The sequence below is a fragment of the Stegastes partitus genome, unplaced genomic scaffold (genome assembly GCF_000690725.1).
Source record: "Stegastes partitus isolate 25-593 unplaced genomic scaffold, Stegastes_partitus-1.0.2 Scaffold57, whole genome shotgun sequence".
In the NCBI taxonomy this organism is placed as follows: Eukaryota; Metazoa; Chordata; class Actinopteri; family Pomacentridae; genus Stegastes; species Stegastes partitus.
In genome coordinates, this window is record NW_007577788.1 from 283,780 (window position 1) to 311,238 (window position 27,459).

The 27,459-nt window shown below is 41.8% G+C and overlaps 2 protein-coding genes and 1 pseudogene across 3 annotated transcripts in view; 1 reads left to right on the forward strand and 2 right to left on the reverse strand.

Moving 5' to 3' along the window:
• lamc2 (laminin, gamma 2) overlaps positions 1-13,611 on the reverse strand; it is a 37,072-nt gene extending 23,461 nt beyond the window's left edge. The window contains exon 1 of the mRNA XM_008275691.1: positions 13,607-13,611. The gene's annotated coding sequence lies outside the window, so the exon portion shown is untranslated. The remainder of the gene's footprint in view (positions 1-13,606) is intronic.
• On the reverse strand, positions 5,239-14,434 carry LOC103352989 (DNA fragmentation factor subunit alpha-like; annotated as a pseudogene).
• Positions 14,435-16,354: 1,920 nt separating this feature from the next.
• The window catches only part of dhx9 (DEAH (Asp-Glu-Ala-His) box helicase 9), a 30,302-nt gene continuing 19,197 nt past the window's right edge, over positions 16,355-27,459 (forward strand). The window contains exons 1-7 of one of the 2 annotated variants that reach the window (XM_008275693.1): positions 16,355-16,555; positions 20,040-20,198; positions 20,282-20,422; positions 22,152-22,278; positions 22,429-22,616; positions 24,176-24,324; positions 26,020-26,066. In XM_008275693.1, the coding sequence (XP_008273915.1) occupies positions 20,088-20,198; positions 20,282-20,422; positions 22,152-22,278; positions 22,429-22,616; positions 24,176-24,324; positions 26,020-26,066 (763 nt within the window). In that variant the 5' untranslated portion in view covers positions 16,355-16,555; positions 20,040-20,087. Of the gene's footprint in view, positions 16,556-20,039; positions 20,199-20,281; positions 20,423-22,151; positions 22,279-22,428; positions 22,617-24,175; positions 24,325-25,835; positions 25,926-26,019; positions 26,067-27,459 lie in introns of those variants that run through there. The other variant, XM_008275694.1, reaches the window with a different exon arrangement.

The window sequence follows — 27,459 nt, forward strand, 5'->3', positions numbered from 1 at the left end:
CTGATTTAATTCATGCAGGAAGTTCAGAATAAAATGCCTGAGTGGCACCAATGAAAGGCTATGAAATATCTGAGGCTCATAAAAACTTCAGTCAGTCAGTCAGACTTTAATCGTGTAGCACCTAAACTGAAATATATGAACAGAATAGAACAAAAAGGCAATTAAATAAAAAAGTCAATAAAAACAACAATCAAAAAAAAAAAACTCCTAAGGTGGCACAGTTGGTTAGCACTGTTGCCTCACAGCAAGAAGGTTGCCGGTTCGCGTCCTGGTGGGGGCACCGGAATCTTTCTGTGTGGAGTTTGCATGTTCTCCCCGTGCAGCGTGGGTTCTCTCCGGGTTCTCTGGCTTCCTCCCACACAGTCCAAAAACATGTTGCGGTTAATTAGTGATTCTAAATTGGCTCCAGGGAATAAACAATAAAATGTTTTTTTTTACTTTTTAAAAAAAAGACAATTTAGTGTTTCATAATCTCATTTAGAGAAGCAACATAAGTCATTTATGCTTTTAAATGTAACTGTGAATTGGAGCCCCTTTAAACAAAAATCACCAAAATTACACCAGTCAGAAACTGTAAAAACAGAAAGAAATGATGGATTTCAAACTTTTCTGCAATTCTTTAGCATATTGTGTGTCATGTGCAGTTCTATCAGGGAAATTAAAAGTTGGGATATTTTATCAAAATCATGTCGTATTTAAAAAATTCTGCAAAAATAATCAGTTTGATTCTGTGAAAAAAAAAAAAAAAAAAAACAAAAAACAACTCTGTTCTCTTCTGTGTAACTGACAAGACATGACTGACAAATAAAACACACTGGATCAATTAATAAAACACAGTCAACAGAGGAGCAAGTTGTTGGAAGATACATTCAGCATGGTAAAACATCTTTCTACAGCTGACGTGCAAAGAATGTGCAGAATTTTTTACATGTATATGCCATTATTTGAAAAAAAAGAAATGTGTATGTGTGTGTGATTAAGAAATAGAATAAATCTTTTAAAATACACATAATAACTAGTAAAATCNAATCTAAAAATATCATTATTTCACAGATATATTATATTATATTATATTATATTATATTATATTATATTATATTACAGGGCTGCAAGGTTAGCACCGTTGCCTCGCAGCAAGAAGGGCGATGGTTCATGTCTCAGTGAGGACACCCAGGATCTTTCTGCGAGGAGTTTGCATGTTCTCCCCGTGCAGTGTGGGTTCTCTCCGGGTTCTCCAGCTTCCTCCCACACAGTCCAAAAACATGTTGCGGTCAATTGGTGATTCTAAATTGTCCGTAGGTGTGAATGTGAGTGTGCTTGGTTGTCTGTCTCTAAGTGTGGCCCTGTGATAGACATTATTATTATTTTTATCTATTTATTTTTACAAATAGTAATTTTGTCTTTTACATTTCCCTACTCTTTTTTGTGTGTTTTAATCAGCAAAAAGTCTAATTATTTTTTAAGATATTTTCCATCCCTTAAAAGTAAAAATATGTATATTAGGGATTGAAAAATAGTAAATGATTTTTCAAGTGTTAGTTCACAAATTTCCCGTCTTATTAAATTACAGATAATATCAAGTTAAATTACAGAATAAAAGCAATAATTTACATGTTGACTGTAAAAAAAGAAAGAAAGAAAGAAAGAAAGAAAGAAAGAAAGAAAGAAAGAAAGAAAGAAAGAAAGAAAGAAGAAGCTAAAACTGGAAAACAATGACTAATGAAAATGGTAAATCTGTATTTTTCCAAATGATATTTTGTTCTTTTACAATGTTTGACTGTAAAATTCCACAGTTCTAACTGCATAAAAATATATTTTTGTCTGTATTTTCTAAATATTTGAACATTGCTGTATTCTACCATTCCTTCTGGCACCCTTGCTGCCAGATTTTTCACAGTTTTTAAACTTTAATTTTATTCACACTGTAGCTCTTCGGTGCACATTCCTCAGCTGGTGTTCTGTTTCCACATTGAGGCTGCATCAGTTTTCCTGCCTTCAGGCTGCTTTTCTTCTTCTTCTTCCTGTTGTGTAAACTGCAGCCTGCAGGTACGACAGCAGCCGACACACCCTGAACCTCAGACACACACTTACTCACACACACACACACCCTGCCACGACCTGCTTACACACACGGCCACACCCGGTCTGTCCTGGTTGCCGTGCCAACGCCACACCTGAACACACATACACTCACCTTATCGGTGTCTCAACCTGAGTTCACTTTCTAACAGAGCAGCTGCTGTATGTGTGTTTATCATCACACGTGCGCGCAAACACACACACACACACACACACACACACACACACCAGCAATGATAATAATTACACCTTAAGGTATGTGAACTTTGCCTGAGTGTCTCCATTTTATACTGCTTGTAAAGGTACTATTCAGAACTTTATATTAGTCAGTCAATCAAAGTTTATTGGTATTTACCACTGTCACAGCCGAATAAAACTGTAAAAAATTGAGAATTATATCTTTAATAGTTTCTGAGATATTGTCATTCAAACAGCCTCAAATTTCAGTGTGCGAAAAAAAAACCTACCAAAAGTGAGTCGACTCATTTTCACTGTGGAGCTTATAAACAAATGTGCAGTTTTAAACTAATATCTGTATTTCACTATAGCAAAGAGGGGGGGTTTGTTATTATTATTCAATTTTATGATCTCTGCAGAAAGTTGGACTAACACAAGCCATAATGAAAGTGTGTCTCTGCCTCCAGCCCTGTAGGGGGCAGTAGTCATCCTGGTTCCGCTCAGATGTTTCAGGTCAACCACAAAGACGTTGTGCAGAGGTCTATGATTCTGTGACTCACTGTTGTGTGTTGGGATCATAGACCTCACAGTTGTTGAGGATCCTCCCAGAGATGTTGTTGCCCACCATTCCTCCACAAATGTACATGAGCCCGTTGGCCTCCAGTGAGCCGTGGCTAAAGTGAGCCATCAGCATGCTGGTTTTGACCTGCCATGACTCTGTACTTGTGTCATAGCATTCGAAAAGGTCCAGGGCCAAGCTACCTGTAGACACATGGACAGAACTTAATACAATGATTCAATACTTTCAGAGGCGGGTGAGCATAATAATAATAATAACAATGATACAACTACACAAAATATTTAATGTATGCATCCAGATTAGACCCTCACTGTTGACAACCCACTTGGTAGATATGCAAAGAACTTACATTTCACACTACATTCCCTAAATTCCCCTTGAGAAAATTTCTGAATGTGCCATCTGGCACCTTGGGTTGAAATAGCAGCAGGACTGAGGCTGTGAGCCTCCGAACAGAGCAATGTGGTAGTCGTGCTTCTTGCGTCGCAGTCGGCTGCTCTCTCCAAGGTCCTCCCTATCCTCCAGGGACAGCAGGTGGTAGCGCATCCCATCATGGACAAAAGCACAGGTTGCATTTGTTTTGCTAAAAATGTCAGGACATTAGGAAATTACTCCACGTGCATGGCGAGTACTTTTAATACCTAGTCACAGCAGTGATATCAACTATTTCTTTCTGAATAGTTAGAATTCATAGCCAACATATCTATGTATTAACTGTGTCTAAGAGCAATTTTGATTGAAGAGGGAGGCAGTCTTTGACATCCAAAATTCCAGACCAATCCTCAGCATATTATAATTTAACTGTTAAAAGAGGAAACTAGACTTCTGTACCTCCTCTTGGGTTTGCTTTTAGGCTTTTGAAAATCTAGCCTGGGAAAAGAGTTTTTTGACAGTCGCAGGACTTTTCACCAAGATCAGGTAAAATACACTGCTCAAAAAAAAAGGGAACACCTAAATTCAATTCAATTCAGTTTTATTTGTAGAGCGCATATTTACAACAACAAGTCATCTCATAGCGACACAATGTAACAACACAATGTAACTCCAAGTCAATCACACTTCTGTGAAATCAACCTGTCCAGTTAGGAAGTAACACTTATTGTGAATCCATTTCACCTGCTGTTGTGCAAATGGAGCAATTAGAGGCAATTAGCAAGACAACCCCTATAAAGGAGTGGTTCTGCAGGTTGTGACCACAGACCATGTCTCTGTTCTCATCCTTTCTGGCTGATGTTTTGGTCACCTTTGCATTTTGTCAGTGCTCTCACCCCTAGAGGTAGCATGAGGTGGTGTCTACAACCCACAGAAGTTCCTCAGGTAGTGTAGCTCATCCAGGATGGCATATCAATGCGAGCTGTGGCAAGAAGGTTTGCTGTGTCTCTCAGCACAGTATCCAGAGCATGGAGGAGATACCAGGAGACAGGCCAGTACACCAGGAGACGTGGAGGGGGTCGTAGAAGGGTAACAACCCAGTAGCAGGACCACTACCTCCTCCTTTGTGCAAGGAGGAACAGGAGCAGACCCATTGTGAGAAAATATGCTGGTGCAGTGGGCCCAGGCTTCCTTCTGATGCATGACAATGCTCGGCCTCATGTGGCTGAAGTGTGTCAGCAGTTCCTGCATGATGAAGGCATTGATGCTATGGACTGGCTTGCCTGTTCCCCAGACCTGAATCCAATTGAGCACATCTGGGATATCATGTCTCATTCCATCCAGCAATGCCACGTTGCACCACAGACTGTCCAGGAGTTGACTGATGATTAATCCAGGTCTGAGAGGAGACCCCTCAGGAGAACATCTGCTGCCTCATCAGGAGCATGCCCAGGTATTGTAGGGAGGTCCTACAGGCACGTAGAGGCCACACACACTACTGAGCCTCATTTTGACTTGTCTTGAGGAATTTCCACTGCAGTTGGATCAGCCTGTAATGTGATTTTCCACTTTTATTTTGAGTACGATTTGAAATCCAGACCTCCATGGAATAATAATTTGGATTTACAGTGATCATTTTTATGTTATTTTGTTCTCAACGCATTCCACTATGTAATGAATAAAGTTTTTCAACTGGAATATTTAATTCATTGAGCTCTAGGATGTGTTATAGTGTTCCCTTTTTTTTTTGAGCAGTGTAGTATAAATCGTAACAAACAGCGACAGAGGGATGTCGTGGAAGTGTAGTGGATAGTTGTAGATATCTCAAACATCATTATGACTTTTTCAAATAGTTTTGTGTGATGCTGCTCATGTGAGGATTCTCGTTGTTTTCTGGGCATCTGAACATTGTTACAATTAATGTCAGTTGTTGTGGTGGATAAGATTGTAACAGAATGCCATCAAAGAGAAAGACCTCATTACCAAGGAGTTTGTAGAGAACAAAATCTTGTTTCATTAGACATTTGCGGTTGAAATTTACCAGAACTTTGGTCTCCGTTATCCACAATTCAAACTGTGGATACCTGCCATGGAATTCTAGATATCTATAATGAGAGACCCTACACACGAATGGTATAAATGATTTACCTATTTGTCCGAGGAAGAGTCACAGTATGGATATTTAAAATGAAAATTCTGGATAGGAAGACTGTCATTGCATTGAATTTCAGATATCTGCAATACATTTTACTATTAAATGTCAATTTGTTGTTCCTAACGGATTGCACAGCCTGAATCTGCTGCAGATGCCAGTTCAGCTTCGCAGGCCTGCAGCAGTGAAGATGTCTTTTCTGTGTCCGAGCCCAGCACCTACTCAACAGCTTCCACTCCTCTGTTCACTACCATCTAATGACACATGAAGGAGTTTCATTTTAAACACTGGAAATGTGAGACTTTGGAGTGATTTTCTATTTTTTTTTTATACACATGAATCCTAATTTTGCCAGAGAGGGGGGTTCATTTGAGGCTGCAGTTAGTGTTCCTGGTGTATTAGCCTGAAATAAATTGAAAGTGCTTCTAAAATGTCTCTCTCTTTAAATATCCAAATAAGGATGAGAAAAATATTTCTCTATAAAAAATGTTGCATTACACCTGAAGTAAACACCCCACAGATTTCATATATCAGAACTGCGTCACTAATGAAGTAGTGAGCAAGCATGTGTAAGGGGATCAGGCCTTGCAGCTGCAGACACTTGCTTTGTCATTTTTACAGCTGCTTGTTAAGCTTGATGGGCTATGTTACAGCCAGGCAGGAATAACTGCAGTTTAAAAATGAAGCCAGTGCAATACCAATAAACACCACTAGGTGTCTGCTCCAACAAAACATGTGGTTACAATAGACTCCCATTGAAAAAGTGTCAACTTCTCTCATTAAATTCTAATTCAATAAATATTTTCTACAAGCCACTGTGATGAAATTAACTAATTTCACTCTCTCAGCATGCTGGTTTCCATTTTGAAAAGTTTTCATTTCATTACAACTTCATCATTAAGTAGATACTAAACCTCAAAATTAGATATGATTAAGGCCATGACTACCTTAGTTGATATGCTCAGTCTAAAGTGACATGCCATTTGCGTGAGGAAGGCCAGGAAGGAATTTCAAGTTGCATGCACGCAGGTGTGACACAATGACAAATTTTGATGTCATTTGTCAGTGGATCAGGCAATACATTTCCCACAGATAGTTTTGCTGCTCATTAGCTTGTTTTAGTCTGATTTTAGTTTACCATAAATATGGCTTGTTCTTCAGTTAAGTGCACTGACACCCTTAAGGGATTCAATCCATCTATCCCTTTTTTTCTATAAATAAATGTTTATTTATTTATTCTTAATGGTTTCCAATTTTTGGTTGGGGCTTATATGCAAGCGCCTGGTGGTCGGGCCTTTGCCCATGGGGCCTGGCCGGGCTCAGCCCGAAAGGACGATGTGGGCCCGCCCTCCTGTGGACTCACCACCCGCAGAGGGAGTCAGAGGGGTCGGGTGCAGAGAGGACTGGGTGGTGGTCGAGGTGGGTTGCCTCGACGGCCTGGTCCTCATACACAGCCTCTGGTTGTTGGGACGTGGAACGTCACCTCGCTGGGAGGGAAGGAGCCTGAGCTTGTGTGGGAGGTTGAGCGATATCGGCTAGATATAGTCGGCCTCACCTCCACGCACAGCCTGGGCTCTGGAACCCAACTCCTGGAGAGACGCTGGATGCTCCATTTCTCTGGCGTTGCCCGTGGGAAGAGACGGCGGGCTGGAGTGGGCCTGCTCATTGCCCCCCAGCTTAGCCGCCACGTGTTCACCCCAGTGAACGAGAGGGTCGCATCCCTACGCCTTCGGGTTGGGGACAGGTCTTTCACTGTTGTCTCGGCCTACGGGCCCAACAGCAGTGCAGAGTACCCGGCCTTCTTGGAGTCCCTAGAAGGGGTATTAGATAGTGCCCCGACTGGGGACTCCTTTGTTCTACTGGGGGACTTCAACGCCCATGTGGGCAACGACAGTGAGACTTGGAGAGGGGTGATCGGGAGGAACGGCCCCCTCGATCTGAACCCGAGTGGTGTTCTGTTGTTGGACTTCTGTGCTCGTCACAGTTTGTCCATCACAAACACCATGTTTGAGCACAAGGGTGTCCACATGTGCACGTGGCACCAGGACACCCTTGGCCGGAGGTCGATGATCGACTTTGTAGTTGTATCATCAGACCTCAGGCCGCATGTTTCGGACACTCGGGTAAAGAGAGGGGCCGAGCTGTCCACCGATCACCACCTGGTGGTGAGTTGGATCCACTGGCAGGGGAAGAAGCTGGTCAGACCTGGCAGGCCTAAGCGTATCGTGAGGGTCTGTTGGGAACGTCTGGCGGAACCCTCTGTCAGCAGGGTTTTCAATTCCCACCTCCGGGAGAGCTTCTCCCAGATTCCGAGGGAGGCTGGAGACATGGAGGCTGAGAGGTCCATGTTCTCCTCCTCCATCGTCGCTGCGGCCGCTCGTAGTTGTGGTCGTAAAGTCTCTGGTGCCTGTCGCGGCAGCCATCCCCGAACCTGGTGGTGGCAGCTGGACGTAAGGGATGCCGTCAAGCTGAAGAAGGAGTCTTACCTGTCATTTTTGGCTTGTGGGACTCCTGAGGCAGCTGACAGGTACCGGCATGCCAAGCGTGCGGCAGCTCGTGCGGTTGTAGAGGCAAAAACTCGGGTCGGGGGGAGTTCGGGGAAGCCATGGAGGAGGACTATCGGTCGGCCTCGAAGAAATTCTGGCAAACCGTCCGGCGCCTCAGGAGGGGAAAGCAGCTCTCCACCAACACTGTTTACAGTGCAGGAGGGGACCTCCTGACCTCAACTGGGGAGGTCGTTGGGCGGTGGAAGGAATACTTCGAGGGTCTCCTCAATCCCACCGTCACGTCTTCTGAAGAGGAACCAGAGACTGTGGACTCAGAGGCGGACTCGTCCATCACCCGGGCGGAAGTCATGGAGGTGGTTAGAAAGCTCCTCGGTGGCAGAGCTCCGGGGGTGGATGAGATCCGTCCTGAATACCTTAAGCCTCTGGATGTTGTGGGACTGTCCTGGTTGACCCGTCTCTGCAACATCGCGTGGCGGTCGGGGACAGTGCCTCTGGATTGGCAGACCGGGGTGGTGGTCCCTCTGTTTAAGAAGGGGGACCGGAGGGTGTTTTCCAACTACAGAGGGATCACACTCCTCAGCCTCCCCGGTAAGGTCTATTCCAGGGTACTGGAGAGGAGGATCAGACCGATAGTCGAACCTCGGATTCAGGAGGAGCAATCTGGTTTTCGTCCCGGTCGCAGCACACTGGACCAGCTTTATACCCTCCATCGGGTGCTCGAGGGCTCATGGGAGTTCGCCCAACCAGTCTACATGTGTTTTGTGGATCTGGAGAAGGCATTCGACCGTGTCCCTCGTGGCGTCCTGTGGGGGGTGCTTCGGGAGTATGGGGTCCAGGGCCCTCTGTTAAGGGCTGTCTGTTCCCTGTACGACCACAGCAGAAGCATGGTTTGCATTGCCGGCAATAAGTCAGACCTGTTCCCAGTGCGCGTTGGCCTCCGCCAGGGCTGCTCTTTGTCACCGGTTCTGTTCATTATTTTTATGGACAGAATTTCTCGACACAGCCAGGGGGAGGAAGGGGTTCGGTTTGGGAACCACAGAATTTCATCTCTGCTGTTTGCAGATGATGTTGTTCTGTTGGCTTTATCAAGCCAGGACCTTCAGCGTGCACTGGGGCGGTTTGCAGCCGAGTGTGGGGCGAGCAGGATGAGGATCAGCACCTCCAAATCCGAGGCCATGGTTCTCGACCGGAAAAAGGTGGTTTGCCCTCTCCGGGTCGGTGGAGACTCCTTGCCTCAAGTGGAGGAGTTCAAGTATCTCGGGGTCTTGTTCACGAGTGAGGGGCGGATGGAGCGTGAGATTGACAGACGGATCGGTGCAGCGTCTGCAGTATTGCGGTCACTGTACCGGACCATCGTAGTGAAGAGAGAGCTGAGCAAGGGAGCAAAGCTCTCGATTTACCGGTCAATCTACGTTCCTACTCTCACCTATGGTCATGAGATCTGGGTAATGACCGAAAGAACAAGATCGCGGATACAAGCGGCCGAAATGAGTTTCCTCCGCAGGGTGGCTGGGCGCTCCCTTAGAGATAGAGTGAGGAGCTCAGTCACACAGGAGAAGCTCGGAGTAGAGCCGCTGCTCCTCCACATCGAAAGGAGCCAGTTGAGGTGGCTCGGGCATCTTTTCCAGATCCCTCCTGGACGCCTCCCTGGGGAGGTGTTCTGGGTGCGTCCCACTGGGAAGAAACCTCGGGGAAGACCCAGGACACGCTGGAGGGATTATGTCTCCCAGCTGGCCTGGGAACGCCTAGGGGTCCCCCCGGAAGAGCTGGGGGAGGTGTGTGTGGATCGGGAAGTCTGGGCGGCTTTGCTAAGGCTGCTGCCTCCGCGACCCGACTCCGGATAAGCGGGAGAAGATAGATGGATGGATGGATGGTTTCCAATTTTGATGCAGTTTACGTGAAATACTGGCATTGAGCAGAATGTGTACAACGCAACTTGCCATTTAGCTAACATACTGATGATGCAGCAGGAGTTAGCTATGCTCTCCAATCAGGTTTCAAGCATCATTGCCCCTGCTCCACCCTGTTTCCCTTTTATGCAGGTTGCCGCTCCAACCAGAAAAGATAACCATGAAGCTATTCTCAAGACTTCAATTCAGCTCCAATGCAAACCAGTGGGGGATATCATCGCCTTGTATGTCCATCTTTATAAACAGTTTATGGCTATAGCATAATGCTTTTACCACAAGAAATTACATGAGAGTATGATAAAGCATCAGACATTGTTGTGACATATAAATGCACTTTGGTTGCTCAGATCTGTCTAAATTTGCTTTGCGAACATTTTTGGAGGTTTTAGGAAAAGCTGGGTTCTCTGAGACATTTCCAAATACATGCAATATAGTATATATAAAAGTCAAATTAAAGCTATTTTTATTAGCGGAAGTTTAAGGCAGATTAGATCAGTGGTGTGAGTGGACTACTTGTAAGTCCTCAGTGGAGAGCCTTGTCTCTGGGAATGTTTTTCCTTTCAGGACCATCAGTGTCTTGGTCATGAATCCTGATGCAGCGTCCACCTCCATTCCATCTGGCACATCTATATCTCCAGCATCTGACACAGTGAAACAGGTTTGGTTTAATTACTGTGGATCGCTACAGGAGTTGGAATTATTAAGCAGCAACAACAGTTCCACCTAGTGACCAAAATGTAAAAGTACAGCTCTTCTCCTGTGAATAATTACATACAAACCACCAAAGAGAATAAACTGACGACTGATATTTCAATAAGCCCTGAAATGTGTACGAAAAAAACATGTAAAGAAATAATATCTGAGGCTGTTTTCACCAACTGTAACTGTTAAGTTAAAAAGTTAGATGAATTTTGTTATGAAAATGTTTTTGCATTTTTGCACAGACAAAAGCAAAATGATATGACCCTAGGTGCTTTAAATTATTTATCTACTGAATGCAAATGGTGTTCTTAGTTCTTTGATACAAGCACATTAATAAATCAATAATTGTGTCTCAATTTATTATGTCATCAGATTGTCTGATTGTACCAGCCCAACATGCTGGTTAATGTCCCTGATCCTTATCCAAAGAACAACCAGTTTCTGGGTCATGACCTTCCTCCAGGGCTACGACAGTCATAGGATGATATTGATCATTTAGCTGGGTGTTGTACTCATCCCTATAGATGACAGCAACTCATTGGGATTCCTTTATAACAGAATAAGATATACAAGTACCAGTGGCATTTTAAAACTCACCAACTAACAACAAACATTTTTCACAAAAATACACGTAATATTACGATGATTACAACTAATAAGGCTAAAAAATAATGACTAAAGATCAAAAACATATGAACAAAAAATACTGACCAATGCAAGATATTATCCAGTACAACATTTCTATGGTGTCAACAATAACAGCTTTTTTGGGCTGCTTCAGAGCTCTATTTGGAACACTAGTGGCTCTTTAAAGAATGCTGAAATAGGTCATCAGAGTCAATGAGTCCCAAAGCGGCTATGTCAAAAAAAGTACTGTTGATTTTCTTGAAGAACTAATAGTGCTATGAAATAGTCTACAAAGTTTCTTTAGAGGGTCTTTATCTCAACTGCCGTACAAAAGCTTTCTGACTTTCTGACCAGTAGCAACTTATCACAGAGTTTATATTGTGTCAGAGAGCCACACTATAAATTACTGATGCTCTTCAGATAGTAAAGCAAGAACAAAATGTCCTAGATCTTTGTTAAGAATAACTTTTTCAAAAAGATCAAAATGAAAGCTACCAGATGATGCCACAGTCGTACCTCCTTGGCCAGGCTGGCGGGATTCTTCCTGCTGTCCATTCGCTTTCTCTGCAGCTTTGAGGTAAAGTTGAAGCAATTCCTTGGACTGCCTCTCCTCCTCTCTTCAATCCAAAACCCTCTGCAGTTTCTCCTGGAGGTCCTCAGCTTTCCTTTCTTGAAAGCCCAAAGCAGAGGCCAGTTCAGACCACAGGGCATCCACTGAGGTCTGAACAGCAGGTGACACAACGTATGCTTAAAGTAATAATACACTACTATGTATGGCTCTGGATTGAAACACCTTAATACATAATTATATGGCATGCAAGTTTAACCAATGATAATAATAGTAATTAAAAAAAAAAAACAGTTTCTAGGTTCTATTTGTTTGTAGTATTAGTCAAAGTGCTTTTGTATGGGTTGTTTAAATCATGTAACTAGCTAGCATATTTGCACCTGACCTCACTGAAACTGGCTTAGATTTATTTTTTGAATCCTTGTAAATAGAGACACTTTTTTAAGGGAAACTATAGAAAACAACTGGACACCGTATATTTGAAATATTTGTTGGGTGTTGAGGGGAAATAAATATTCAAAAGGCATCTGTATGATGTGTGTTCATTTCATCGTACTGGTGCAGTTACAGTTGGTACCTATAGATCTACCTTAGACATGAGAATGATGCTGGCCATGTCCTGCTTCAGCTGCTGAGCTAAGCTTCACCAGGGAGCCACTGAACTGCAGGCGTCCACAGTATCAGTCTCCAGCAGCCCTGACTCCTGAGCCATCCAAGCTGTGCTGCCATCCACTACAATGAGAAAAGTAAATGAGTACCAACACTCAAAGATGCACATTTCACTGACGTTTACTATAGGAATCAGTCAAGACTGTAGACAAATCTCAGATAGAAGTAAAGCTGCTTACTCTTGCAAACTGGAGACTACGTCTCTTTTTCATGCAACAGCATCAACTTTGTGTTTAAGGGTAAACACAAAAAGTAGGCTTGATTCTCCACGATTGTCCCATCTTTCTCGAGTACCACTGCAACAAGGTCACTGGGGCTGTACCCAAGAATCTCCCACCCTGTAGGGAGAAGAAATGACTTACTTGATAGATCTTATGTGAATATCTTTTTAATGAGGGCCCCAGAGAAGAAGTCTTCCGCCATATGGTCATTTCTCATAGCAAAACAATCAGTACTGGAAGCAAATACTTCTGCAGTTTAAACACATCAGTGCATCTGAGTTGCCACCTGCTCTGTCATCAGCACACTTTCCATTTGCCATACAGGACGTCGGAGCTGTTGAGTGGTTGTCCTGTTTACTATTTCAGACATCCTAACCTCATTGCAGGCCTCTTGGAATTCTGCATTTTTTACAGTAATGGTAAAACCATGCATGTGGTTTGCGTGTGTCCCCCAACTGAGTCTTTAATGTAATTTACTTTGTATTTATCTGTGTTTATGTTATCTGTACGCTGACTGTATCTGCGTAAATGAGAACATGCTTGCTGATTACCAGCAGAAACAACACATTTGGTAGTGATGAGTTATATCTCTACAATAGGGTCATAAGTAAGGGAAGATTTTCAAATGACAACATTCCAGGAATTGTGTCATCAATAGTTAAAATACTTTCTTAAGCTCAAAAATACATGTGTATTGTCAACATGTAGATTGTTTTGAAAAGACAGTGACACAACCTTGCAGTCCTAGCTCCATTAATACAATAGAGGCTGAACAACATATGTAATGGACAGACGCCTTAAGACTACAATGATCTGGGCAATGTCTTTTGACTAGGATTCAAGGAATGAGCAGAAGAAGAGGACTGACTTTTCATGTTTAGCTGCTGCAAGTTTGAACGCAATGAAAATGGAAATGTTGCTATACACACAAGTCCTCCACGATCATGACAGATAAGTGAGCTTATGCTGTGCAGCAGAATCACCATGGTTGCAATGCCAATGGCTGACAACAGTCTTTAAGATCACTGTAAGTACATCAGACATTTCACTTTACTTTCACCTTATGTAGCCTCTTTGCCTTATAGTCGTAGTGCAAAGATAAAAGGTAAATACAGTAGCCATCATGTACAAGTACATGATATTAAATTTCAAGATTTGGGTAATGTAACACATAGTTTTGATCGAACTGCTGCCTTAGGCAACATATATGCAATTCCCTTTAGACACGTTTAGAAGTTATAGCCATGGCAACTCACATTTTTGCTGTTTTTTGTTTGTTTTGTTTTGTTTTGTTGTTTTTTTAACGGTTTTTTGTTTGTTTGTTTGTTTTGTCAATGTTCTGTAAAATGTAGTATTTTTTTATTTTGCTATAATCTTTTAAACTATATGTTATTAACATAACATGCTAATATATATTTTCATATATGATAATATATATTAACATGAAATTTGTTGATCTAATAATTAATAATGGTGTGATATAATTAAGTATACTCCAATGAAATCTGTAAGAAATAATTTATAATATGTTTTATTACATTTACATGTAATGAAAGATATTACATATTATTGGGTTGAGGGTTCAGAGAGGCAGAGGATGAGGGGAAGAGGGTCGACCAATATCAGAGGTCAGCCTGAGGTTTCGTCACTCCAGCTATAGCCATGGCAACTCACATTTTTGCTTCAGCTCGACCAGGGATGGAACTACAACACCGTACAATTTTTGTCGTGTGAAATTACACACCTTACACGGTTTCCTATCTGTCCTTCTAGTCTGTGAAAAAAAAACCCTCACTTTTCCTCTTTCTTTTACCTTAAAGCTGACAAACACCGACAAGCAGATCTCTACTACTACTACTTCTTCAAACATGGAACCGCCGCTGTGGCGCTACGGACTCTGGGATACGTAGTTTTACACGTTAGAAAAGAAGAAAATGAAAAGGGGGAAGACGATGCACAATTTTCACTGGGTATAAAATTTTCACCCTCTGGTAAGCCCAGCTTACAATGGAGCTTAAATACTTAATAGTCATTTGATAAGTGTGCTCTATGAAAAGAGGGAGTTGAAACTGCAGCTCAACATTATTGTTATTACTGTAATGGATGAGGAGGACATCAGTGCTGCTCTTCCTCAAAGGGATGAAGAAGGAGAGAAGAGTCTTGACCTCAGACAACCTCAGCTAAATGTTCATGTTCTCTATAGCTCATGGATCACATCAGACGTAGATGTACCCAATGATCCACATCATGGCTGGGAGGAAAAGACACAAACAGCAAGACAAAGATATACAAGGTTCTTTTATTCCCACTGCTGGAACATTAAATATGAGAGTGCACAGCAGGATATGACTGTAGCACAATAGAAAGTGGGATGTTTTTGACATGTTTTTAATCTTATGAAAATGCTTGTTTCCCTGGATAAGGCCAAAGAACATTTTACTGCCTTAGAAGGACAATAAAGTTGATTCTTTTTAGTCTAAAGTATGATAATGTGAGGGCTGCAGGGTGGCGCAGTTGGTTAGCACTGTTGCCTCACAGCAAGAAGGTCGCCGGCCCGGTTCTGCGTGGAGTTTGCATGTTCTCCCCGTGCAGTGTGGGTTCTCTCCGGGTTCTCCGGCTTCCTCCCACACAGTCCAAAAACATGTTGAGGTTAATTGGTGATTCTAAATTGTCCGTAGGTGTGAATGTGAGTGTGCTTAGTTGTTTGTCTCTAAGTGTAGCCCTGTGATAGACTGGCGACCTGTCCAGGGTGTCCCCTGACTTCACCCTAAGTCAGCTGGGATAGGCTCCAGCCCCCCGGAGCCCTAGTGAGGATTAAGCAGTGTAAAGATAATGGATGGATGATAATGTGATTAATAGAGAAAAAGGGAAGACAGCACTCTGATTAGATGCGCTCCTCAGTCTGTTAAACACTGACATAGAGAGAACAGTCTGCTGGACTGATTTACATTAAAGAACAGTAACTATGACTCACCTCTGAGGTTCAGTGTGATGCTCATGTCATGGTGATCAGACCTCATTAACTTTACTGTTTCTGTAAGAGAAGGAATCATTTTAACAGGTGTTTGTCTCAGTTAAATGAACAGAAGCTGTTAAAAATCAGAGAACAGTGACATGAACTGAACTGAGCTTAATTTATTGAACTGAGAGATTAACAGTGTTCTGTAGTGTAACGTTGGCTTGGTTTAGTTTCTGGTGATCATTACTGTGTGCCATGACACGGCAGCAGGTAACAGACTGTAATAATGTTATCGATCAGTTATGATTGATAATAATAATAATAATAATAATAATAATAATAATAATAATAATACTTTATTAATCCCTTACAGAGAAATTCCATTCTGATCTGATGTGACCTGCAGGAAACTTCGTCACAGACAGCAGGTAACTCATTTATGACACTGACAAACGTGATGTAGCATCAGTGTGAACTCGTCAGGAAACGTGACCTTTGATTTACAGAACAATTTTTAAACACGATGTTAGATCATGTTTTACCATCAGAGGTTCCACAGTCTGATGTTAACTTACAGTAACTTCAGCTACAGTAACGCAGGTCGCTGCTTTATATACAATAAAGAGTTTTCATGTCCAGATGTGGACATGAAAACAACCGGTTACTGAGACGACTTTAACACTCACCTGTAGAGTACAGCTCCACTTTTGGAGGCTAACGTTGCTAGCAGCAGCGTCGGTAAACACAGCAGAAGCCGGTAAATGTGGGCGGGCAGAGAGTCCTCGACTCTCAGTCTGTCTGACCAATCGCTGCTCTCCGGCTCCGTCCCCCTCCAACGTTTATTGCGTCACTGGCTCCAAAAATCCAAGATGCCAAACAGGAAGTAGCAAAACCGGCTCATTTTCTCAGTGCAGAAATTGGATCAGTTGGTCTCCGACTGATGACGTTTCTAAGGTCCGCAAGAACGCAAGTACGGACAAGTACGCATATTTTCTTTGGTCCGGAACAGCTTTTAATTTGTCTTACCTGACTGTGAGTAATAATCTTAATGTTTGCTAAATACAGCTATTTATTGCATCGTTCTGTGTGCGACTTATGCATCTCATCAGTGTTGGTATTGTGCAGCAGCTAGCTAACATTAGCTTAGCTTCGTTCGTTCATTCAGCGAATGCTAATTTTACATATTTAGCTGAGTTCAAGTATTCTATTTATTGCAACGTATTGGAAGCAATACAGGTTAGTTAATTACGTGGTATGTGTTAACTTAAAATAATGATTAAAGTATGTATACAAGTCGGAAGTTAGCGTTAGCTGCTAACTGTGATGCTAGGCTACCACAGCTAAACCAAATTGGTGTGTAAGCTAACGGTAGCTGCAGACTGCTGTTAGATATAAAAAAATACAAAACACCGAGTCATAGCCAGTTTATTTTAAGTTATTTGTTCATTATTTCTATCCCGAGTCCAATGGGAGATTGTACTCAAATGTTAAAATTCATATGCCATGATGTGTAAGTTGTAGATGTTCTGTAGATCAGCAGTGTTGGGATGGCGTCCTAGCTTTCTTGAGCTGTTTCTCTGAGTTTTGGCAGCAAATAGTGAGTTTCCCTTTGCAGAAATGTTATTTGGTTTTTATATATAAAAGAATTGCAAACTGTTTTCTTCTGGAAAAATTTAATAAGTTACATACAGTAACAGTCAATAGTTTGGACACACCTTCTCATTCAGTGGTTTTTATTTATTAATTTTTATTATTTTCTACATTGTAGATAAATACTAAAGACATCAAAACTATGATAGAATACATATGGAATTGTGTTGTAAACAAAAAAGTGTGACACAAATCAGATTGGTTTATATTTTAAGTTGTTCACAGTAACCCCCTTTTGCTGTGATGACAGCTTTGCACACTCTTGGCGTTCTCTCGTTCTCCCTGGATGGTTTTCCAATGGTCTTGAAGGACTTCCCAGAGGTGCTGAGCACTTGTTGGCTGCTTCACTCTGCAGTCCAACTCATCCCAAACCATCTCGGTTGGGTTTAGGTCGGGTAATTGTAGAGACCAGGGGCCTCATGTACAAAGACTTGCGTGGACTTCATACTGAAACGTACGCTTCAATCCAGAAAACTGCGTACGCACAAAAATATCCAAATGAACAAAAGTGAGCATACGTCTGAATCCAAGCATATTTCCTTTGTACATCCCTCTCAGCGTAGAATTGACACATGTTAGAGGACCAGACTCCTCCCTCTCCACGCCCCCAATTTAAATATGCAAAATAGTATAAACAGGGCCGAAAGGTGGGATTCCCTTCTCTGTATTATCAGATAACAGTAACAAGGATGAACTCACCCCGTTTGAGCAGAGAGTCGCCGCTATTGTGGGTGACACTGCTGTCACATGGGTGGTGAGAGCACATGTGGATCACTTGGATCACCCCCAAGGTAAATATTTGTTGTGTAACTCACAAATTTATTCATTGTACGGGTCATACAATAATCTGCTCGCAGCCAAACAAGATAAAGGTTCATGCGTAATCATGCCAGGATATCAAAGAGGAAAACAAAGACTTTCTTTCAGGTCAAATTACTCAATTTATTGTTTTCCAACAGACAATGAGGCAGGAGAAGACTGTGAGACAAAGTCCCAGCCTCGTATCACAGATCCAGCCTCCCCTGCGTCAGCCGATCTTCCGGTCCGCCACAACAGCCAGCTGCTGATGCCCACACATGCTTAGCGCGTGTCGGGGGGATTAATATTAGGACAATTAAATGATTTACTTACCAAGAAGCCACCCATCCCGCACCGTACCAGCTGTAGCCTGTTCCCAACAACACTGTTGGTCAGAATGAATGAATCCTGTGTTGAACCAGTCCACCTCGCAACAATGGTACTTAAATGTATTTGCGCATCGCAGATGATCATTTCCACACAGCTGGCATGGCTTGGCTCAGTGTCGACTGGCACAGTCCCAATCGGTCGGCCAGCTCCCTCTGAAATGACTCTGTGGCTGGGAAGCCCAGTGTGGTCAGAACCTGTATGGGCACAGGTAGGGCATGGCTCCTGGGCGTGTTGCACTCCAATAATGCCTGCAGCTTTGCGCACAGTTCTCAGCGAGTTGCCCTCGGGAATGTAAAGCGGCTGATGAGCCAGTTGTCGTCCTGAGGTCTCTGAAAACCCATTCTCTTCGCACTGCTCCATTGGCAATATCCTCCAACAGTGCCAAAGCTGCCATTGTTGTTAACGGTATCTTCTGCACCGTTTTACGCATACTTTTATATCCACTCATCTGATTGCGAACTCCTGGGTGTGTTAATTGTTCATCTGCGTATCTCTGATGTGCATATCACTTTGAGGAATTGCCTTTTTTTTTTTTTTTTACATTATTAACAGTTTCCCAGCATCACCTCTAAGTGTCGCCAACGGCTCAAAAGCAGTAGAAACGTGCGTACGCCAGTCAAGAAGTTGGCGTGGAAGACTTTACATTTCCACGTTCATTTCACTCTTGATACACCTGAACATGAGTGTGGATAAGTGCGTAGACCACGTTTTTGTGCGTACGCACCCTTTGTACATGAGGCCCCTGGTCATCTGATGCAGCACTCCATCACTTTCCTTCTTGGTCAAGGAGCCCTTCCACAGTCTGGAGGTGTGTGTGGGCTCTTTGTCTGGTTGAAAAACTAATGATGGTCCCAGTAAGCACAAACCAGATGGGATGGTGTGCCGCTGCATGCTGGTTATCTGGTGTCCTGAATTTTGAATAAATCACCAACAGTGTCACCAGCAAAGCCTCCCCACACCATCACACCTCCTCCTCTATGCTTCACAGTGGGAACCACACAGGCAGAAAACATCGTTTACCTTCTCTGCATCTCACAAAGACCCTGCAGTTGGAACCAAAAATCTCAACTTTGAACTCATCAGACCACAGTAAAGATTTCTACTGGTCTCATGTCCATTCCTTGTGTTTCTTGGCCCAAACAATTCTCTTCTTGTTGTTGTTCATCTTCAGTAGTGGCTTCTTTACAGCCATTTGACCATGAAGGCCTGATTCACACAATCTCCTCTGAACAGCTGGTGTTGAAATTTGGCTGCTACTTGAACTCTGTGAAGAATTTATGTGGGCTCTAATCTGAGGTGCTGTTAATTTGCGGTTTCTGAGGCTGGTAACTAATGAACTTATCCTCTCCAGCAGAGGTAACTCTTAGTTTTCTTTTCCTGGGGCAGTCCTCATGAGAGGCAGTTTCATCACAGCTTTTGATGGCTTTTGTGACTACACTTGAGGATGCATTCAAAGTTCTTGAAATTCTCCTACTAGACAAAATTTTTTTTTTAAAAATCAGGAATCAGTTTTTAAAAATCTTGAAAATGCTCAAAATCGGTCAGATAATTGAGGCTTCTCAGCAGGTGCAACATATCTGCCTGACAGCAGGGTTATCGACACATACAACAGTTAATTTAACAATTAGGTGGGATGCCTAAAACAAGCAAATTAACTGACTGTAAAGGTGTTTGACAGGATTAAAGGGTCCACAGAGGAGGACTCTCCCCCTCCTGTCAGTATACCATGGCGGACATCAAGAACTTCCTGTACGCCTGGTGTGGGAAAAAGAAACTGACTCCCAACTACGACATCCGAGCCGCAGGCAACAAAAACAGGCAGAAGTTTATGTGTGAGGTGAGTCTACTGTCTGAAGTTGTTTGATTCAAGCAGTTTAACTCCTGCTTGCTTGTTCTGACCCTAAACTCTTCTCTGTTCAGGTCCGAGTCGATGGCTTCAACTACATGGGGATGGGAAACTCCACCAACAAGAAGGACGCTCAGACCAACGCTGCCAGGGATTTTGTCAATTATCTGGTCCGAGTGGGAGAAATGAACGCATCGGAGGTCCCAGCTCTCGGGGTCAGCAAAACTTTCCTTGTTTTTATTTCATGTTTCTGCAAATGATAAGACTAATTTAATCTATCAATTATAAATCTATCAATTATAAAACTGGTAGTAATGTAAGTATTTCAGCTGAAATTACCTCCAATTTTACCTTGTCAATTTTACATCTCTGCAGCCACTACCTTTTATTAACACCAAAATACTGTATAAGAGATCCAATCTGACTACAGAGAGAAATCAAAGCCATGTTGTTTTTGAGCTTGTTTTAAAAAACTGTTTGTTTCCATATATTGAAATTGTCCTATTAAAAGCAGCTGAATTATCTATTAGGAACTCCTGTTTGTAATACACAGAATACTATCACTGGAATACTGACATACTGCAGAACACTGAAAACTGTGATGATTCTCGTGGAAGTTCGACAACATTTTTTGCCTTGAAAGCAACCCTAGAACTACCCATCCATCCATTATCTATACACCGCTTAATCCTCACGAGGGTTGCGGGGGGGCTGGAGCCTATCCCAGCTGACTTAGGGTGAAGGCAGGGGACACCCTGGACAGGTTGCCAGTCCATCACAGGGCCACACTCGGAGACAGAGAACCAAGCACACTCACATTCACACCTACGGACAATTTAGAATCACCAATAACCTCTGCATGTTTTTGGACTTGTGGGAGGCAGCCGGAGAACCCGGAGAGAACCCACACTGCACGGAGAGAACATCCTAGCCTTACCCGTCTTGCTTAAAAACTTGTGAAAAATAAACCAGATTCAGTCACAAAGCAAACAAAAAAAGAAACATACTTGCATTAATGAAATGAATGCACTTAATGGAATTTCAAAACTTGCACCATTTAGCCACATGAAACTGTAAAAAAAACAAATAAACAAAAAAAACACACACACACTAAGAAACGACATCAGATTTTCAACTTTCTGCTGGTGTGATGTGCAGTTCCATTAGAAAAAATAAATAAATAAAATTTCAGCATAAAATTATATTGCATCAAAATCCCTTTATTCTACTTGTCTCTTCCAAAAATTTAGCTCTAGTAAACTGTTTGCACCAGATCCTGTAAAAAGTTTTAAAAAATTGCTCCTCAGTACAAATGATAGGCCATGGTTGAGTCATATAACATACTGGATCATTAAAACAGATGCAGCATGGATCAAAAACAGTGAACAGAGGAAAAAGTTGTTGGAGGGTACATTCAGCGTGGTCAAACATATGTCTATGGCTGATGTTCGGGGCAGGGTGAAAATTTTTGTAGAGGCTGTAAAAATGACGATAGTAAAATATCTGTAGCATGTGGAGTCCCTATTTTATTTCAGTTTTGGTGACACTTGTGCACACTTGGAAACATATTGTACATGTTGACTCTGAGTTTCTTCATTTTTTCGTAAAATATTGTATCAACGAAATTCAACTATTTTCCCTTTTTTTCTTTTCACAATTTATAGCATTCTTATTGTGTCATATTGCACAGAAACTATTTTTGAGCTCTCTCTCCTCCTTCATGGTTGTTCTGTTTCCATCGAGGTGCAGGACTTTATATTGTAGTGAAAAATGAACCCACAGTGAGTAAAATGTGACAAGAGCAGAGTTTAGATTGTTAAATATCCTCAATAAGGCTCAAGGTAGCAGACAACTGGCGGCTTCAGCTGCCATCCTGATGTTAATGAGCATCATATTAATTGACTTGAGTTGTTCACAGACTGAATCAAAGTTTTCTATCCGCAGGCGAGTGTTCCAGAGCCCGATCAACTCGACGGAGGAGGAGGAGGAGGAGATAGAGGAAATGGCGAATTTGGAAACCTTCCTTCGTGCGGTCCTTTGCCACCTCATCTTGTAGTAAAAGCTGAGCAAGGTAACTTTAAGTCATATTTTAATTAGCTCTTCGTGTCACTGCTTTGTGTGTAGTTCTGTCAGATCAAACTCTGTCTTGTGAGAGAAGCAGGTTGATGGTTGTGGTATTCAGTTGTCTTCATTCTTACTTGCTTGTGTTTGTTGGTTTTAGAAGAGGGCGGTGGCAGCAGCAGTGGGCCGGTTCCAGGAGTGACTGGACTGGGTTACTCAGGTGGAGGCAACATTGGGTGGGGAGGACGAGGAGGAGCAGCTGGAAGAGAAGGAGGAGAAGCTCAGTGGGACAGAGGAGCCAACCTGAAGGAGTACTACGCCAAGAGAGATGAACAGGAGGCACAAGCGGTACAAATCTGATAATTTGTGAATAGGGAGGTTCTTATGAAGTTTTTTTCACCCCCAATCTGATCCGAGTCAATTAATATTTAGTATCTGCAAGGGACAGGCTGATTATTGGCCTGGCCAGTTATCGTGGCAGATGTTTAAAATTTTTCCGTTTATCAATATTGGTGTTGTTATTGATAAATCAACCCTTTCAACACTAAGTAAATGTGTATTCCTTATGCACTTCAACACTAAGTATCTTTGGCTTGAAATACCCCTTCAACACTAAGTAACTTTGCTTGAAATTCATGATCAGATATAGTTTTGATTAATCACTCATAAATTCTTAAGTAGACTTCACATCATCTGGTATCAATCAAAAGTAGACAAATTGACGGTTAAATATATATGGAAGTTTGTTCTTGTCATATACATACAGGTGAAATACAGGTGTGGTAAAGAAAAAGTAAAGGTAAACTTCATAATTACCAGGGATATATGCAATTATTTACAAGTTCTTATATACTGAGACATCAGCCAAAGTCTTGTAATTAGTTAGTTTGGATTGCTTGTAAACATTTCGGAAACAAGGTAGCGAAAATCACGTTTTCTGGTGATTTTTGGGGGGGGGGGTCAAACAATGTCATTTTACTTCATTTACACAATTTATTTCATGACTGAGTTGCTTGTTCACATGCGCTGTTGAAAGGGTTGAATGCACTACTTCAGGTCTGATGCAGCCTCCTCTCTCTGTTTGTCGTCACTCTGTAGTCTCAGAAATGTCTCTCAAGCAGAGACTGAAAAAGTTTAACCAGAAACACAAGCCGTTGCCACAAACCAGGAAATTCGCTCCTCTCACAGTGGCTCGCGGCTAGTTAGAAGGCATCCACAAATTACCCTGAAACGGAGTCTGGAAAACAATAATAATACTTTAAGATATGGATCTTAGTGGGCAATAAAAGTGACAAAACAGTGAAAGATTAAGACAATAAGGAAGAACAACAGATTCAACTGCAGGAGCCAAACTGATTAATCTCAGCTGATCCCACATAAACAGAGGAGAGCGTCCTAATTTAACCACTGATATTTCTATTTTACATATTCAGTTATACAGTTATATTCACACTTATCAATGAAGAAGCCTGGCTATGATTGACAGGTTCTCTGTTATCACATGCTGTTAAAATATTACATGTAATGTATATTGTTTCCAAATACCGGTTAACAAACTTTCTTGATCACCAATTATCACCACTGATATCGACCCTAAAGAAAAGGAGAAATAGGCAATTCATGTTGGTGAGCAGTGAGCATTGTTGGGGTTTAACTAGCAATGGGCACCATGACAAGAACTTACGTGAAACTTAATGACCTCATATGGTGAAGACAAACTGGGCTCAACCAGGCCAGAGTTCCTTTGTCACAGTGACAACTACTTGTGCCCATCACTGCTATGTGGAGCATTTAGAAAAGACAAAAAAGACAGGGGGAAAAAAACTTGAAATGAACACATTTTCTGTTCACATGAACATGCAGAGATGATGTCTGTTTACATCCGTTGGTTTGGGTTTTGTTTGCAGACTCTGGAGTCGGAGGAAGTGGACCTGAACGCTAATCTTCATGGCAACTGGACTCTAGAGAACGCTAAGGCCCGTCTGAACCAGTTCTTCCAGAAGGAGAAGACCAGTGCTGAGTATAAATACAGCCAAGTTGGACCGGACCACAACAGGTCTGGATCAGGAACATTATAGGTTTTTATACCAGCAGCACATTTCTATCCAAATCCAGTCTGATGTGTTACAGTTTGCAGAGAAATTATTATGGACTTACACTAAAAACTGACCTGCACTGTGCAAATTTTAAGGTAAAATTTCACGGTTGATGAACAGAAAATAATACTCAATTATTCTGTTAGTCTTATAAGTTAAAAATGTAAAAATAATTTAGTAAATAAACAAAGCAGCCTCACATTTTCCATACATGAAGAATGGCCCAAAGGATTCATGATTTCTGGTTTAAAGGAGTTATTTTGGACAACAATAACTTTACATTCCAGCTCCTTAGTAGCTGCAAATAACATTTGTTTTCACTTCAGTCTGGATTTGATGTGGAGTTTCCTGCTGACCTTCTGGCCACAGATCCTTTGAATTATTTAGCTGTAAGTGCAGATTCAGACACTTATTTAAGTAATTTGCTGTTAATTAAGGTGCTTTTTTCCATACAGGGGTTTGTTGGAACATTTTGTAGCGATAACAAGTGGTTTCGCATAAATATATTTTGAACCTTTGAGATCAGAATCAGAAATATTTTATTGATCCCTGAGTAGTTACTTGCTCACTACCAGCTTACAAACTCTGGAGATGCAGCTTCATTTTCTGTTACCTCCTCATCTATTTTTTTTGTATTTTTTGCTTTGTTTTCTGCTGCTTCTTTATCCTATTTATGGGAATTGTTATTTATGCACTTAAACTTTTTTCTTTTAAAGGCAACACACACCAGCTGGGTCTCGACACATCAGGATACTCCAGCGTCCTGTTTCTCTTCTTCATCTTTACTTTTTCTTGCTGTAAGATTCTAATTGAGACGCAGCTGGTGTGTGTTGCACTACAGAGATGAAGTGAGAAGTTTGGTTTTCAGGACGTTTCCGTATGTTTTTCTGCTGGACTGCTGTAAACCCAGAGACCTCCGGAGTGTGTCGGCTACACCAGAGAGATCTCACTGTTTGATTATTCTCCTTTCAACAAAGCTGAACTGTGCTGTTGATACTCTGTTTACACTGGAGCAGACATAATCTAAATCCTGGTTAGACAATTAAATGTGTTCAATTTTCAATGTATATCTCATTTGGAATTGCATTTAAACAGTGTTGATAGAGTGTAAACAGCAAACTTCTGCAGGTTTCTCTTGATTTTGGAGCTATTTCCAATTTCATTTATTTGCACCAACTTAGAAAATGTTTACTTTAAAGCCAAGGGTGTTTCAAGGAAAACTGATAAGTTCTGTGCACAATTTGGCACAAATTCTTGGCCGTAAATTAATTATTCTGAAGGGCTGAGTGAGTTTCCTGCTCCATCAGGGAAAAAAAAACGAGGTGACGCCAGAGCTCACAACCACACTGAAGGAAGACATGGGACAGCGTTTAGGTGCACTAAAGCTGTCCCATGGGTGCAGCTCGGGGCTCAGTGGAGTCTGGTTGTGATTTCTGGTGTCGCTGTTCACCACAGGGCAGAGAGCAGCCGGAAGATACCGGAATCAAAGCAGATGATTGGTGTTTAATAATCCCAAAGTCTGGCAGAAAAACATACAGGCCTCCTCCTGAGAACACGGCCGGTGAGTTCAGCAATTCACTTTGAGGTTTTGTCCGTGGCTTTTATTTTGGCAAATGCAGAAAGTGAAGCTGTGATGTTTGTGTTTGTGTCTACAGGAGCTTCATAGCGGAGATGCAGCTGTTTGTGAAACAGCTCGGCAGAAGTAAGACTCTATAAATGTTGTAATATTTCCCATTTTCCCATAATGAAATTAATTAACCAATCAGTTTATTGCTCATGCTTTAAACAACAACTTTCACAACTTCAGCACTGAGCTGGAGGAAAAGTTAAGAATTTTTTATGTAGAAGATAAATTAAAGTTTAGATGAATAAAAGTTTTAGCTCTGGATAAGAGTTATTAACAGAAACTACTGAAGAGATGCAGCTAGAATGCTTGAAATCAGCTCAACTAGAAAGTAGGTAATTGTTAACCCAGTTTAGTCCCAAACATTAAAATCAGTCTTTACTTGGGGTGTAACGGTACGCAAAAATCACGGTTCGGTACGCACCTCGGTACAGAAGTCACAGTTTGGTTCGGTACGGTTCGGTTCTCAGTTAAGGGGAAAAATTAAAAAAAGATAAACCTGCTCATAATTAATCCAAAACATTTGTTTATAGTATTAAACCAAAAAGCTGTTAACAACTCAGTAAATCAAATGAAATGTACAATGTATACAAATGTAACAGAAAAACTGCTGTATAGTTCAATATCAAATAAACAAAACAAAATAAATAGTAAACAGAACTAAATTACTTTTACAGTATAAAAAAGGAAGACACTGCTGCAAACAACCAAGCTCAGCGATAAATATAAAAATTAATCTTTTTCAAATAAGTGCAAGGAGTATTATGCAGCCAAATTTGAGCTTGTGTACTGTTCATAAATGGGGCGAGTTTGTAAAACATGGCTAACTAGAAGAGCATTCTGAGGGCGCAAACCTCCGCTAAGAAGCTCATTTCCACCATATTGTGATTTCCACCAAGTTCTGCATTCATTTTATCTACACTATTCGATTCATGGATAATCAGAACATAGCTTTAGCATTTGAAATAACATTGATATCATCAATAACAAGCTGACGGCGTGATGAACCCTCGTTCTATACTCTCAAATATTTGGTACACTTACGTTATTTCTACAGTTACCCACTGACTTTCAGCTATTAGCTAATGCTAAGCTAGGTTGGCATAACTACAGTGATGTTATTGCTAACACAAACAGACAGGGAGTAGCTTAAGCAAGGTTAGCACAACTTTAGCAATGCAACATAAATGAAAGCATGACCGACGCACGGAAGCACGTGTCAGTCGTACTGACACATGGCAAAGAGAGTTAAAGTGAAACAGGAGACATGCTGAGTCATTGTTAATGTCACAACATGGTTCTGAACTTATCTGTCAGTAGCTCCGCTCAGTCCACTCCTGTGATGCTGCCTGGCTGTAGCTTCCTCATGTACTGCTGAGAAGACAGCAGTGAGGACTGAATGGAGTCAGAGCTCCAGCACAGTCACGAACTGTGCAACATTTGCGTAGTTCATTATTTTTTCTCTCAGTAG